The 16,450-nt window shown below is 38.3% G+C and overlaps 1 protein-coding gene across 1 annotated transcript in view; it reads left to right on the forward strand.

Moving 5' to 3' along the window:
• The first annotated feature begins 4,814 nt into the window (after positions 1-4,814).
• Positions 4,815-16,450, forward strand: part of LOC140485967 (zinc finger protein 474-like) — a 36,914-nt gene continuing 25,278 nt past the window's right edge. The window contains exons 1-3 of the mRNA XM_072584410.1: positions 4,815-5,307; positions 6,934-7,712; positions 14,310-14,490. Of these exons, the coding sequence (XP_072440511.1) occupies positions 7,359-7,712; positions 14,310-14,490 (535 nt within the window). The 5' untranslated portion in view covers positions 4,815-5,307; positions 6,934-7,358. The remainder of the gene's footprint in view (positions 5,308-6,933; positions 7,713-14,309; positions 14,491-16,450) is intronic.

The following is a 16,450-nucleotide window of genomic DNA, read 5'->3' on the forward strand; positions in this document are numbered from 1 at the left end:
TCCACTCAATAATTCATTCAACTCCCTTTAAAATATTGCAATGAATTTGCATGCAGTAAAAGTGGCACAGCCTATTTTAAAGGTTGACAACTTCTTGTGAAAACAAATACCACCTAATATTAAAATGAGTTCAAAGTTTACACTTGTTCCCTAGTCATTCCTAATCTGACTAGCTCAATAGTACATCTACATGGGGCAAGTATAGTCTTATCATTATTTTTGGATGTCAATCAAATATTCTCAAAGTTTGCAATTTACTGCTGTAAAAATCTACAGTTCAAAGCTTACTGTGATAAATGAAGTCTTTTAAGCCAAGCATTAATGCAGTGGCCTTCCTCTGAAACTCTTCCAAAAATGCAAGTCTTTTTTGCCTCTTGGGTGACAATTACTATCGTTGAAAGACAGCACTTAGTAGCGGACCCATTTTTTTTCTCCTCTGCAAAAATCTTCACCTGTTTTAATTTGTGGCTGACAGGCAATTTTCAATAGAGAGGATGCAAGAGGAAACTGTTAAGAAAGATGAGCAGGTGTATGTATGGTGGCAAATTTGCTGCATTGTTTCGTAAAGCATTGCTGCCACCAATAACAATACAAGCCACTGAGTAGCGCTGTTGTATTCTAACGCAGTTTGAACGTGACATGAATTTGGAAATTCTGAATATTTTGATCTCTATCTCCTTCCGACAATCCATTTCTCTCATTTTATAAATAATGATTGTTGAAATCGCCATGATGTCACTTGTGGAATATCATTTTCTGTGGATAAGTTAAGCTTAGAGCTGGCAGAAATTAGTTTCTATCCCCATCAGAGCTATTGGACCTTCAAATGGTAAGTATGTTATTTTAATATTTACACTTGTGGTTTTGCAAGCAATTTAAATGTAAAATCTTGAATACCACAAGGTTATGGGGAAGGAGAGAACATATAAACTAACAATGAAGTATAGATCAATGAAAAAAAGGTTTTTCCTCAAACTTGTTTTTGATCGCTACATAAATATACACCTGGATCCTGCTCCAGTGTGGGTTTGCCTCTCACTAAAACCACAATGAAAAATGTTGGTAACCACAGTTTTCTTGCCTTTTTCATGGGTTTTCTTTGCCAACTTTCTGCCACTGCTAAAGGAGCTGATTTTGTTCAGTTTGGTTATACTAGTGCAGGCAAAGTATTTCACTCAAACATCCCCTATGCCAGGAGTTAAGGACATTTTTATGGGGTGACTTCAGAAGCCTAAGGCTGAATATCAAAGACTTGATTTTCTGAGGCCTCACCAGCAAAGGATTGAAGTTGCAATTTTAGAAATGAAAACATACAGAACAAGTTGTTGCCCATTTCTCACAGGCAGTAAGAGCTACTAGTAACTCTATTTCAATTGGATCAGTTCAGTTCCATAGGAGAGGTGGAAACACATTTGGAATGTTTCAGAAGCGAGTTGCAGCGGAGATGAACATGGATCTTGGTGATGACTCCATATCTCTTTCAGATGGTTATAATTGAGGCATTGGAGCTTAGGGCAAATAAATCAGCTTTAAAAGACAGTGTGATAATGGTATTTTAAAGGGTAGTGCAGAGTGCTACCCTTGTGTTCTAATAGAAAATATCGAGCTTCAGGTGCTGACATGAAAGCTTAACATAAATTGTCAAACTACCCCCTACATTGTCTGAGTCTTCAACATCAGCTGGGATTAATATGTTTAGTATAAGAAATATCAGCTAAAAAAAGAATCAGTATGCAAAGAAGTAGGGTGTTTCTTGTATAAGACTCTGTAATTCGTGTCAGCATAAGACTAAAAGAAACAGGAGTAGATGAATATTCGGTTCATTGTAAACTGCTACTCGATAAGACTTTCATTTGAATTGCAGAACTGTGCCTGAAACTACCCTGTCAATTAACAATTTGTCTACTACTGCCTTGAATATATTCAATAAGCCAGTCTTCATTGTTTACTGGGAAAGAAAATTACAAAACATGTGACCTCCTAAGAGAAAATATTCCTGATCCTCATTTCCATTTTAAATGGAAGACCTCTTATTTCTAAATCCTGCTTCCTCATTCCCTAGTCACCCTTTGTGAGGAGATTTCCTTCCCTGCCGCATTGTTTCAAAATCATGTATGACTCAATAAGATCATCGGACATTCTTCTAAATTCCAATGAATGTAGAGTTAATCTGCTCAACTTTTTGTCATAAGGCAAACTCTTCATCTAGGAATCAGCCTAGTGAACTTTCTTAGTTGCTCTCAATAAACCTATATCCCTACTTAAGGAGGTCAAAGTTGTACATAATATTCCAGGTACAATCTCCCTAATGCCGAATACCATTGTCATGCGACTTCCTTTTCTCAGATACCTTGGAGTTAAATTTCATTTTTTAAAAAATTATCAATTTAATTTGCAAAATGTGAGTTATTTTCCTCAGCAATATCTGTTGTGTCAAATACCACCAAAGCCACTGCATCCTATAAAATTCTGGGTCACAACTGAACCCTTAGTTTGTGTCCTGTAAAATATTACTTCTGGCATTAAAATACTTAAAATGTAATGTTTGCCCAGTAGTGACCAGAGACACTGTTATAAAATGATGGCTGGCTATCAACTACTGGGTTAGTGGTGCTGGAAGAGCACAGCAGTTCAGGCAGCATCCAACGAGCAGCGAAATCAACGTTTCGGGCAAAAGCCCTTCATCAGGAACAAAGGCAGTGAGCCTGAAGCATGGAGAGATAAGCTAGAGGAGGGTGGGGGTGGGGAGAGAGTAGCACAGAGTACAATGGGTGAGTGGGGGAGGAGATGAAGGTGATAGGTCAAGGAGGAGAGGGTGGAGTGGATAGGTGGAAAAGAAGATAGGCAGGTCGGACAAGTCAAGGAGTTAGTAACTGAGCTGCAAGTTTGAAACTAGGATGAGGTGGGGAAAGGGGAAATGAGGAAGCTGTTGAAGTCCACATTGATGCCCTGGGGTTGAAGTGTTCCGAGGCGGAAGATGAGGCGTTCTTCCTCCAGTCGTCTGGTGGTGAGGGAGCGGCGGTGAAGGAGGCCCAGGACCTCCATGTCCTCGGCAGAGTGGGAGGGGGAGTTGAAATGTTGGGCCATGGGGCGGTTTGGTTGATTGGTGCGGGTGTCTCGGAGATGTTCCCACCAGACGACTGGAGGAAGAACGCCTCATCTTCCGCCTCGGAACACTTCAACCCCAGGGCATCAATGTGGACTTCAACAGCTTCCTCATTTCCCCTTTCCCCACCTCATCCTAGTTTCAAACTTGCAGCTCAGTTACTAACTCCTTGACTTGTCCGACCTGCCTATCTTCTTTTCCACCTATTCACTCCACCCTCTCCTCCTTGACCTATCACCTTCATCTCCTCCCCCACTCACCCATTGTACTCTGTGCTACTCTCTCCCCACCCCCACCCTCCTCTAGCTTATCTCTCCATGCTTCAGGCTCACTGCCTTTATTCCTGATGAAGGGCTTTTGCCCGAAACGTTGATTTCGCTGCTCGTTGGATGCTGCCTGAACTGCTGTGCTCTTCCAGCACCACTAATCCAGTATTTGATTTTCAGCATCTGCAGTCATTGTTTTTACCTTATCAACTACTGGGGGCTTGTGTTTTGAATAAAGTGCTGCCATTATTCCTGCTTCCTATGTGAGTCTAACGTGCTATTTAGAAGTCTATAGTGGAGGATCAGTCATGAATAAGCCTCAGCGAACAGAACTAAGCTCAGATAACAAGATTTGCAGATTACACTAAAATTGGTGATATAGTAGACACTGAAGAAGGTTATCTAAGATTGGTTAAACAAACAAGGGCAAGACTCATACAATTAATGGTATGGCCCTGGGTAGTGCTGTAGAACAGAGAGACCTAGGGGTTCAGGTACATACTTCTTTGAAATTTGCATCACAGGTGGACAGGGTGGTTTAAAATGTGTTTAGCGGACTTGCCTTCATTGCTCAGACCTTTGAGTAGAAGAGTTGGGACATCATGTTGAGGCCTCATCTGGAATACTGTGTGCAGTTCTGCTCGCCCTGCTGTAGGAAGGATATCATTAAATTTGGAGAGGGTTTGGAAAAGATTTACCAGGGTGTTGCTGGGAATGATGGCTTTGAGTTAACAAAATAGGCTGAGATCTTTTTCACTCGAACATAAGAGGTTGAGGGGTGACTTCATAGAGGCTTTTTTAAAAATCTTGAGGGGCATAGATAAAGTGAATAGCCCAGATCTTGTCCCTCCAGTGAGGGAGTTCAAAACTAGGGGGGATATTTTTAAAAAGGATGTGAGGGTGGCAATCTTTTTAAACAGAGAATGGTTAGTGCATGGCATGAATTACCAGAGGAAGTAGTGAAGCAGGTACAGTTACAATATTTACAAGCTATTTGGATAAGTACATGAATAGGTAAGGTTTGGAGGGATAAGGGCCAAATGCAGGCAAGTGGGATTAATTTAGTTTGGGAACATGGTTGGTCGACCGAAGGGTCTGTTTCCATGTTGCATGACTTTATGACTCTATGTAGTTTATTACAGCCCAGTAACTATGTACAGGAAACATTAACTCTTAAGCCTACTAAATATTACTAACCAGCCATAGAGAAGACATGCGTCTCTCCATCAAGAGAAACGGTCTGACTTCAACTCTAATTGTCCGATAGGAGACAGGGGCAGTCAATTATAACTCACAAATCTTGCCGAAAAATACCTCACATAACAAAAACCTTCTTAAATATTCTCCCTAACAAAATGAAACAATTCGAGATGACTGTCGCGGGTACATGAGAACTTGTTAGCAATTGTACTTCCTGCAGGCGAGCAGAGTGCCATTGCGCAGCGAGCGATAGTTCCAAAGGACATTCCTACTCTGGACTCACGGTGACCACTTCAAATAATAACTAACGTGCATTGTAAGCGATAGCACCACCAGCCTGCACATATTCCTGGCACTTTGTACAATAATGTTGTTTTTAATATGAGTTTGTCACAGATGAGATCAAATCACCGTAAACAAGAATATTTTCATATCAATAATATGAACGAAATTAGAAGTGGCTCGTTTCCTAATTCCCTTTCATCCTTACCACTCTGGCTGTGACCATGTGAATGGAGGTTTGCGATTGTGTTGATTCTGCTGCTAGGAAACGGCCAAGTCAATCGTTGCCGCGGCTGCAGTGGAACGATGCTTTTCCTTATAGCAGGTTAACTCTGCTGATGGGGTCCAGGGCCAGTCCCAATACCGAATCCACGGTTTAAATTATGGAAGTTTAGAGGGAATGATTGGAAGATGACGGTGATGTAAGGTCGGTAATATTATGTAAAGGATCAGGTCAGTAAACTTCACAAATTATAGCACTGGACGCGTTTGGTGATATTTAACGCGAACCTCAAACGCTAACTATGACCATTAATGCCTAGCTCGTAATCACTAAATTAAGCTGAACTGCGCTGTGTCAAAGTATGTTGCAAGGTCAATAGGAGGCAGCTATAGGTCGCTTCATCAAGCCCAATAGCCCAGATGCTGAGGTTTCAGAAAGTTTTGATCAGGACCGAGAGTCTCTGAACTGAATAGGTGATTAATCTGCACCTAGAGAATTTCAAATTGGAATAAAACTTCACTTAGCCCCATTCTCCAACTAAATGATAGGTCCATTCTGAACACAAGGTGCCTTGGTGCAATATTACTGGCATGCTCCCACATTAGCCCATTTCCACAATCAGTTCAACATCCTCTTGTGGCGATGGTGGGTTTTCCATTTTTATAAGCCACTACAAATGCTGCTACAGCAACTTTTCATTTGATCTAGATCTCAGCTTTCACTGTGCAGAAACTGAAAAATATTCTTGCTGTATCTCCTTGCTAATTGAATATTCTGCATTGCCTCAGCTGCTAGCTAATAATTTGACCAAAATGTGAGTAGAATTTTCAAAGCAGGTTGTTGGATATAGCTTGGCCTCGAGCCTCATCAGGGAGATTAAATTCAGGTAAATTATAAAGCTTTTCACTGTGCCTCGGTACATGTTACAATAAATTCAATTCAATTAAAATTAGGGTTGGGGACCAACCGAGGTTCTGAGAATAGGTCTTCCACAAAGATAACATGAAAATAAATTGCAAAGTGACAACAAAAGCTTGGGATTTCAGATTTTACATTTCCTCTTTCAATTGTAAACTACACTGCAAATATTTAACAAGGGAAGAGGCCACTGAGTAGGCCACATAACTCTGTTAAACCATATTAATTCAATGCTATTATAATTTCATAGCTTATTCCATTCCCTTCTTGGTTGATGTTCCTTAAGTACCAAGATTACAAAAGAAATATTATTATTAAGAGTTTTAATTTCCCTGAAGAGACTCAAGACCAATCTATATCCAACAACCTGCTTTGAAAATTCTACTCACATTTTGGACATATCATAGCAAGCAGCTGACACAATTTTTTAAATAGAATCCATATATTCGAAAAACAATCAACTACATTCTAAATAAAATAACACACAGCATTCTAAAACAAAAGTCCATTTGCCCAATCTCAAAATGTTAACAAATCTTTTTTTAAAAATCTTTTATATGAACCTACTGTTTTTGCTTGGTTCTTCCTTGGACCAAACTCTGTGTACTGAGTTTGAGATATATTGTTTACAAACAAATTAATTGTGGCAAAAATATTGCCTCTATCCACTTTCAATAATATGAAAAGTACCCATGGAAAGCTGTGGTATCTTGATGAGGCTGAATTTGGATTGTTTTTCTGGATGATAATTAAGATGTTGGCTAATGTTTATTTAATGGATTGAAGCACTATGGTATGTAATTCTCAAAATTGTTTAAATATTATACTCAAAACAATACTATAAATAGCAACTACCTTATATGTGCTGATTGCATAGTATATTTGGAGTTTCCAAAAATGCAACTGTTATATTTAAACACAGACTTTTCCTTTCTCAGGCATTCTCCTATGTCACCACATTCTTCTATTTTTTTTACTCTCACAAATTCTGATACAGCAACAGTTGAAAAATTAGTTTGTTCACAAAAACTCAACTTTCAGTATGAGCAAGCTGTGAAAAATAGTCTTCCCGAGTGCACCATCCATGAAAACAGCTAAAACAGAAAATAATCATTGCAAAGAGATCCACACGTAATCCATTAAATCGAATTCTATACTCATTATCAAGTCTACTTCTAGAACTGTGCAAGCTCAAATTGAATATCATTGTCATCCACTGGACATTGATTTCACTTATTGAGGATCATCAGAAAACCTTATATCTAGTTCTCAAGAATTAAAGGAATACCTGCACAACTGAAAAGGAAACTGCTTCCATGAGGTAACTCAAGAATTCAAGTTTAAGGACTTGAAAAAGTTAGCTATGTCAAAACTCTCGAGAGTGTGCTATATATGTGGTAAACAATTTGGATTACGTTCAATTGCTGTGCATGAGCCTCAATGTCTACAGAAATGGCGAATTGAGAATGAGAAATTACCAAAGCACCAAAGAAGACCAGAACCAAGAAAACCTGAGGCTGTTAAAACTGATGGTTCTTATGATGTTGATGCTACTAATGCAGCAGCATTTGCAAGTGCAAATGCTCAACTCATTCCCTGTGAAAACTGTGGTCGAACATTTTTGCCTGATCGACTTTCCGTGCACCAAAGAAGCTGTAAAGGAAAAGGTGGAGGTCCATCATCCAGAATGCCTGAGTCAAGTACAGGTTACAGTTCTGTAAGTTTTTAAACCCCTTTTATTACAAATACTTCACCTGTGGCTTAGCCAAAATGAGAACAAAAAGAGGGAATAAAACAGAATCAGAACACTAGATTAAAGTGATATAAAGCTGGGGTATGTTCTAAATATTAAGTTGGGCAAATATTAACATACCATAATTCAAAGATGAGGAGTTTAAATTCAAATGTGTTGATGGATAGGGTCCAAACTAGCTTGGCAAAGGAAAGAGTGATGAGCAAATGGAACTTAATATGACCCAAAATGTTGACAGTGAAGTTTGAACTCACTTGGACTTTGTAGAGGATGGAAATGTTAAATATTTGAGGAATGCCATTTATGAAATTGGAGTCAATCATCATGTGCTGATGCAAGTAATTTCTAAATGAATAAGAACTGAGGCAAATCCCACCAGAATGAGAAAATGCAATTCTCATTACTGCTTTTCTCAGCATTGGATACAGAGATGGATGAATATCAGGAGCACTTAACTGGTAACATTTAATGAACTCAGTAACATTTAAATGAACGGACAGTTAAAAGGAAATGCAAAACGAGGAAGTAATATTTTAGCAAGCATTTGAAGCTTGGAAAAATATTTCAGTTTCCAAGATTGAAAGGTCAAGGAAAATAAATGACAGACGTAAATAAATAGACAGAAGTGGACACATACACCTGTGGACAATTCTTTGTTTGAAATTGCTTAAATCATTGTAGTGTTGGCAAAATGATCAACCTCTGCCCATTCCATGTGAAAAATTAGTTAAAATGTCTATGGAGCTAGATACATAGGTCAGACTTAAAACAGGAATTGGCGACAATTATACCCTGCAAAGAACCAAATACAGTATAGTAGAGATCACTGAAATATGGCTACAGAAATATCATGACTTACACATTGCAGAATATATCATATTTCGAAAAAAAGGAAAGCAAGAAGTGATTAGTAAAGTTGCAGTACATTTTGGAGACAACACAATGGTAGTTATAAAGTGTGATGCAGCCAGCCATTAAAGCAGAAATAGAATCCAACTGATGAAGATAAAGAACCAATCAACTGTCAAACTATCATATAGTCACAGGGAGGTGGAAGAAGGATTATCCAACCAACTTAGAGAAAAAAAGAATAATAATCATGGTGGTATTTCAACTACCCAAACTCAAATAGCAGAGGTAGATAAAGGGGATAAGAAAGTAGAAAAGCCCCTCCACATATACACAAAACCTTTTTGATGCAATGTGTAAAAAATCTAGTAAGTGAGATTTTACTGAAGAATGTAGTAATGGGGAATGAACCACAGCAGATAAGAGAAGTTTCTATACAGGACTAGTTAGGAATTATGATCGTAAGATGAAACATTTTAAGACAGCAATTTAAAATGATATATGCATGAAAAAAGAACAATAGATTAGAGAGAAGATGATGTTGAGAGACTGGGAATGGCTCTTTGGAAGATAAAATACACAATTACATTGCCAAACAATGATAGAGAATGGTGATCAAAAAACCCAGGAAAATATATTCTCCTAAAACAAAATTAACTAAACATTGGTGAGATATTATTGATGAATAAAGGCTTGAGGGAAAAAGTGATGGTAAGGAAAATATTCACTAAGTACGTGGACAATGGGTGAGAGGGACAATATAAGGAAATTAGAAGGAAGGCCAAAATATTAAAAGAAGATCTATGAACTTAAATTAGGTACATAAATTAAAATGATAAAATATTCTATAGACATCTGAACAAAATAAGGGAAGTTTGGATGGGAATAAGGCCACTATAGGAATCAACAGAGTTAAATCTCATGTACTAGTAGCAGAATGGCAGAAATATTAAATAATTATTTTGTGTCAATATTTATCAAAGAGATGGATTAAATTGATATAACATTAAAAGAAGATATTAGAAACAACCTAATTTCAGTCAAAATGAAAAAAAGGAGAAATATTGAACAAACTAATCAAACTGAAAGAGGATAAGTATCATAGTGCTGAAATGCATTTTTAAATAACCTAATAAAGAGATAGTTGAAGTACCATACACTATTGGTATGGTACAATTATTACTAACAAAATAATAATTTGTCAGCTAAAGATACAATGCAAAAGGACCTGTGGATAGCTAATGTTGTACTTAAGAAGGTAAACTTATCAGAGAATGATCCACTAGTCAGTTTAACATCAGTGGTAAGAAAAAGAATGGAACCTCTAAAGTCGAAGAAATTAGAAAAACATCTAATATATTAATGAAAAGTAAGCATGGATTTTAAAAAGGGAGATCCTATTTTCTGAATCTCAATATCATTTAGTTACATTTCCAAAAGGCCTTCAATAAAGTGCTACAAAATAGATGAATGAATAAGCAGAGAATATGCAGAATTATGGAATAAGTAACAACATGAATAACTAGCTAGATGCAAGATGAAAAGCAGAGAGTGGGAGTAATGAGAAGCTAATCAGAGTGGAAGTGAGTGGAAAGTGAGTTTCTCCAAGACTTACTGCTGGGACTGCTGTTATTTACAATTTATATTAATGCCTTAGATTTTGAAATCAAAAACACAGTGAAACTCCCAGGAGTGGAAAGTGAGGAGGATGGGGGCACTTAATTGTGCAGGAGGTGAATTTTCAGCTTTGCGATAGTAGGAAGGATATTGGAAAGTAAGTTGGCAGAGGATTAAAGATGGATCATGGTTTGTTCCCAGCAGCAAACAGTGGGAAATTATTTTTAATGCATTAGCATGTCATGCATATTCGTTAAAACATATGGTCACCACATTAACTTGTACCTTTTCAATAATGCTGGCAAATGAAAAACATGTGCCTTCAAATTCACAAATGTTAAAGGTGGAGTGCAGCCACTAAGGTAGTCTTCCTGGAGATTTTGGAGTGAGTAGGCACTATCTTTATTGCATGAGAACTTTGTTGAACTATGGAGGAGTTGCTGGATTATTAGATTGACTTTGATTGCAGCTGTTCAGGGAGACGAATATGTGGGTGTTTGTGGAAGGGAAAGATCAGGCATTGCTGACAGGTGAGGAAGGTCACATCATGGTGATTTGAAGAAGGATTATGGGAGACAGAAGAAGGGAGCTCAATGACAGAGGGGTTGTCAATAACTGCTGAAGGCAGCTCAAGCTGTTAGATCTGAGAACAAATGTGACTAAGTACAGGTCGGTGGTGAGACTGGGAGGGTGAAAGATGATGTTTGACAATTAGTGTAGTAGGAATGAAACCTGGTTAGTGGTCTTGAGGTGCAGTTTAATGCTCTCAGAACATGGTTCAAATCCTACCATGACATCTGGTAGAATTTAAATTTAACAAATAAACCTGGAGCTAAAAGCTCATGATCTAATAGTGATCATGAAACTATTGCTAATTGTCATAAGTATCCACCTTGTTCACTAGTGCCCTGTATGGCATCCTTAATTAATTTGGATGACAGATAGTTCTTCTAAACGCAATGGTTACATTTTTGTGTAATCCTGTGTTATAGAAAAATCACTTTAGAAATAGCACTTAAAATGTTGACAGTGTAATTGTGTTACAGCCAACACACATTTTAAAAGTGTATGCTTTAGAAACAGCGTCCCCAGTTCATCAATCACGTTGCAGCAAATTCACGTTAACGAAATGTGCATTTTTGCAGAACGACCTGCACCTGTGACCTCAGATCCACAGCAGTGGCATTGACTCTTAACCACCTCTGAAATGTCCTAATAAGCTATTCAATTATAAGAAAGGAAATAAATGAGACACACAACACCCTAGATACTGGAAATGAAAATGGCAAACCTGGCCCTGATAACCCTGCAGAGCCCTCCTTTGTTAGATGAATTAATGGAAGATAATAGTAGAATCATTCATGCTGAACATTATAGAAATGTTAAGAGGTCATGGTCATAAATTAAATGTTCATAATTCTGACTATTTGGTCTTGGCACTTTGTGCAGAAACTGGACTGCAGAAGAGGTATTGAGACAGAGATGGAAATGGAAGGCAAGGTCGCTTTTTTTTAATGTGAAAGGAAGGTGGAATTTAGGATAGTAACTCAAAAGGCAGAGAAATTCTCTCAGGTAGGGTGGAGAAAGTATATCAGAATATGTAGTATTTTTGTCAGAATGTTATATTTTGTGTACCATAAGTTCAACAGGAATCATTTAAAATGTTTATATTTTGAAATAAGTTTTTGCCTCTGAGTTGAGAGTGCAGAGTCAGGAAAACAATGACATGTGATTGAGCAGAAAGTGCCCAGATGGTCTCCTCTTCATTGCAGAACCTCCTGCCAGTGATATGGAGCAGAACATGAAGTCAACATGCATTCTACCTACAGTCAAAGGAATAGTATCACTGATGTCATAGTGTGCACTTCAACACTCACCACTCTCTTGCTTAAACTGCTCAGTGACCAGTTTGCTGTCTACATTCCTGGCCCACTCCTAACCTCTCATTGACCAGTTCTATCTCGTGCAGGGTGCAGGAAGCAGTGACTGTGTATGGCAGTGTACAGCAGGGAGACAGTGAGAAGTCCAGAGTCAGATAGTCAGTGAGGCAATGAGCATGGAGACCAAGGTCTGGAGACATACATTGAAAGTCCCAGAAATTTGAAATTTTTTTTGAAGGTAAGTATTCTGTGAACCCTAACCCATTACGTTAGGCTGGCAGAGTAATATCACACAAAATTTAAGACTTTGCATCAGAGAATCATTTGAAAACAAATGCTTCATTGGAATTACACTTATAAAGCATTATTGAATTGCTCAATGTTCCTATTCTTTGAGGTAGACAGCAGCTATCAGTGGCATCGCTAGCAGTGATGTCTCATGGGTGGTCACTGCATTGCCTGCAGTTCTACATTCAGCAATCACACTGTCACCAAATGCAGCTTTCTTTGTAACTAAACAGAAATTGCTGGAGAAACTCAGCAGGCCTGGTAGAATCTGTGCAGAGAAAACAGAGTTAATGTTTAGAGTCCAGTGATGTTTGTTCCTGGTGAGGGTAGATGGTAACATGAATTGGGGCTGCCACCTCAAGAAACAACGTAGACACAGTCATGAGGTTTGCTGGGTGTGATAGTTGGGCTGCGAGAGACTGCCCCAATGCTCCAGGACTTGATGTAAAACCAACACACTTTCTAGTCCTCAACCCTCACACACTCCCTATGCATGACCCAAGCCAACTCACGCCACCTCATGCTCCCTAGCCAGCCTCATGGTCCTTCATATCCTCCATGCCAATCAATACTACTCTACCCATACCCTAATGACCCCTCAACCTCTATGCAATATGTGCCTTTCTACCCACACTCATAGCTTCCAATGCCAACCATACTCTCCACTCCACACCCTATGGCTCTTTATAATCTCTATATCAATTTAGTGGCAAATTTTGGTCTCAACCCTTTGCCGTGATTACCATGCATGCCGATTCATTCAGTATTCACTGAGCAGACTTCAGGAGCCATGTTGAGATGTAATAGCATAAAACTGTAAGTTTCTATTGATGACTTTTGAAATATAAATCTTGTTGATAAATCTCATGTGATGTCTACCAAGTACCATAAACCTTTATGGGTACACATTTGTACTCATAGCCTCACATCAAAGACTTGGTTGAGGTTGTCAATCAGATTGTGAATTTACAAGCCTTCTGCGGTGATACTAATAGGTTGTGGAATCATTCATGCAGCACTAAACATATAATTACAGAATCACAGAATTGTTATGGTATAGAAGGAGCATTTCAACCACGTCTGTGCTGGTTCTCCGATAAGCCTCAGCCTTATGTCAACAAATAGTTTATTGATATTGAAAGCACTGATTTTTTCCCCAAAAGAAGTGTTTTCTTCCCCCCCAAATTTAAAGTGCTTCAAGTTTTAAATGCCTTGACAGCTTGACAGTTCCATTCAGTCCATTTCTAAACACAGTCATGTCTAATTTTAACAATTCAACAGGGAACATGACCTCTCCCAAAAGGATACCTGGATATCTCCAAACAACTCTTTTTGTTCAAATGTCTGAAGGCCATGGATCATGTCTCAGATAGCCCACAAATGAAGGATGAATACTTTTAAAAAGAGCTGAATCTCTATATGTGCAACTACCTCTGTGAACCATGGATATGCAAACTAATACCCACTCCATTTCTTAATTTTGCAAAACTGATAAGTGTTGTGTTTGTGGTGGGACTTCTGGAATGGGGACTAATCTAGAGACCCTCTAAGTCTGTAAAAATCCAGTGCAATGTGAAAATGGTGTGACAGTGAGATGATCTATTTTATTTATGAGAGTAGTGCTCATAACCCACTGGGATTTGTATTACGTCTAAGTAATTTGATTTTCTTGCTTGTGTTCCAATAGGGAAATAAAGTACATAAGCAGTCAAAAGTGTAATACTCAATTATAATGTAAATTGGTAGAAAGAAGTCTGACTAAGCTTTCAAAAACAGTGGCAAAATTTTACTCTATTTTGTTAATAAATTGTGCTCATCTAGTTATAGCTTCCTGCATATATATGTAAGTTATATGTCTTCCTTCTATGTGCCTTTAGTACTTCATAGTGTTTGAATTAAATGACTAAAGCTTAACATTTGTCTTTAGCCACCAGTAATTAGACGCCCACGAACAGTTGTCTGCTATCTTTGTGGCAGAGAATATGGAACTACATCTATAAGTATTCATGAGCCACAGTGTTTGAAAAAATGGCATATTGAAAATGATAAGCTTCCAAAGCATCTCAGAAGGCCTGAACCCAAGAAACCTGAAGTCAGGTCTATCACAGGTAAATGCAGATTAGACGTAATGTATTAATGTATTACTATAGTGGAATTGTAACAAGTTTGTATTAAAGGGTTGGTAGGTTAGCTTTAATTCTGTATTATTTGTTTCATTACGTCATTCTATATTATGAAAATAGTACACATAGAGTGCACAAATAATCTGTCATTGATCCTGTTTCACATTTTGCTGCAATAAGCAGATTTCTAAATCATGTTTACATTTATATTGTCCTGTCTCAAGTCACATTTTTCCTACTTGCAGGTGGTGATATCATCATGCACCCATTGCCCTTATTCTTCTAGGTGGTAGGAGTAAATGATTTGTGAAGTGCTAGAAAAAGTCTAGATAAGTTGCTGTAGTGCAGTCGTGTAAAAGGAGCTGGTGGTGAAGGCAGTGAATGTCACGGTGGTATATTGGATACCGATCAAGCTGACTGCTTTGGCCTGGATGATGTTGAACTTCTTCTGTGTAGAAGATACACACCCGAGTAGGTGGGGAGTATTTCATCACACTCCAAATTTGTGCCTTGTGGTCATGGGCAGACTTTGGGGAAATCAGGAAACAAGTCACTCACTATAGAATTCCTTGCCTTTAGGTCACTCTTTATATAGTGATGTTGTTAACTTTCTGGTCAATAGTGATCTGCAGCAATGGTAATGCCATTGACTAAGGGAAGCTGTGCTTTTTAGGGTGGTAATTTGAAGGAAATTTATTTGGAGTACATGTTAGTAGCCCAAACTGGAATGTTTTTCACACCATTTTTAAAATGATGGCAATTTGAAAGAGAGCTACATGTAGTTAGGTGGATGAAACTTCTTGAATATTGATTGACTGAGCATGGGTTACATTACCCTGACAACTGAGTTACATTAGCTGTGACCTGGAGGTAATGAGTATTTTTGTCACCTCCCACCCCCACCTTGTAGTTTGGATTGTTGGTTGGCACTGAACCTCTAACCATGTGGTCTGGGTGAGTTAGCTGTTCAATCAAACATTCGCTGCACAGCAGGTGGCCTTTGACGATTTCTGTACTGAGGGCAGCAAAGCACGGGAAGTGTCTGCATCCTGGAACTTTTTAGACCAGAGGAAACAGTATAAATTTAAGGGCGGCTGAGTGTCTGCTGATGGAGTGTCTGCTTAGGATGAAGGTGTTTGCAAAACCCTGCACTTTGCCTCATTTTCATTCTTTTCAATTCACTGCCAGTGCCTCAGAAGATTTTGGAGGACATGGCCACACTGTGCTTCTATTCATGATCTTTGAAATGGGGAAGAGCATTAAGATCCTGGACTTTATTTTTCATTGTTTTAAGTTTTTAAAATTTCATTCTTTATTCTATTTAGCAGTAAATGTTCACACTGCTTTGTTGTAATACAGTTGTAATATAACTGGAGTCATTCCTCCCTCTTATTTTTAGTTATGCATAATACTTATACTCGTGGGAAATTTCCTTAAGGCAATAAAAATATATGTAAGAGGATGGCTGCTTCATCATCTGAGCAATTGGGATGGATCTGAAATCTATGTAACTATCAGCAGATTCCTCATCCTCTGATGGTAGGCTGGAGGGAAAATGTTTGATCAGGGAGCAAAGATGATTATGCTTTGAAGATGCCCTAAAAAGTCACCTACAGCAGTGTCCTGGGTAACTGAGATTATTGGCCTTCAACTACCTTATTATCCAGAAGAGTTAAATACTAAACAGGTATAAACTGAGTATTTAAAAAAAAACATTCATGGGATATAGGTGTTGCTGGCAAAGCCAGTATTCCTATATTCTGAACAAGTGGCAGTGACGATATAGTTATATATTTCTGAGTCAGGTCGTATCCCTTGAAGAGGATTTTGCATTTGATTGTACTCCCATATGTCTGCTGACCTCTTTCTAAGTGCCAAAGATCACCACTTTGGATGATGTTGTAATAGAAGCTTGGTGAGTTACTGCAGGGCATCTTGGAGATAG

The sequence above is a fragment of the Chiloscyllium punctatum genome, chromosome 2 (genome assembly GCF_047496795.1).
Source record: "Chiloscyllium punctatum isolate Juve2018m chromosome 2, sChiPun1.3, whole genome shotgun sequence".
Taxonomy (NCBI): Eukaryota; Metazoa; Chordata; class Chondrichthyes; order Orectolobiformes; family Hemiscylliidae; genus Chiloscyllium; species Chiloscyllium punctatum.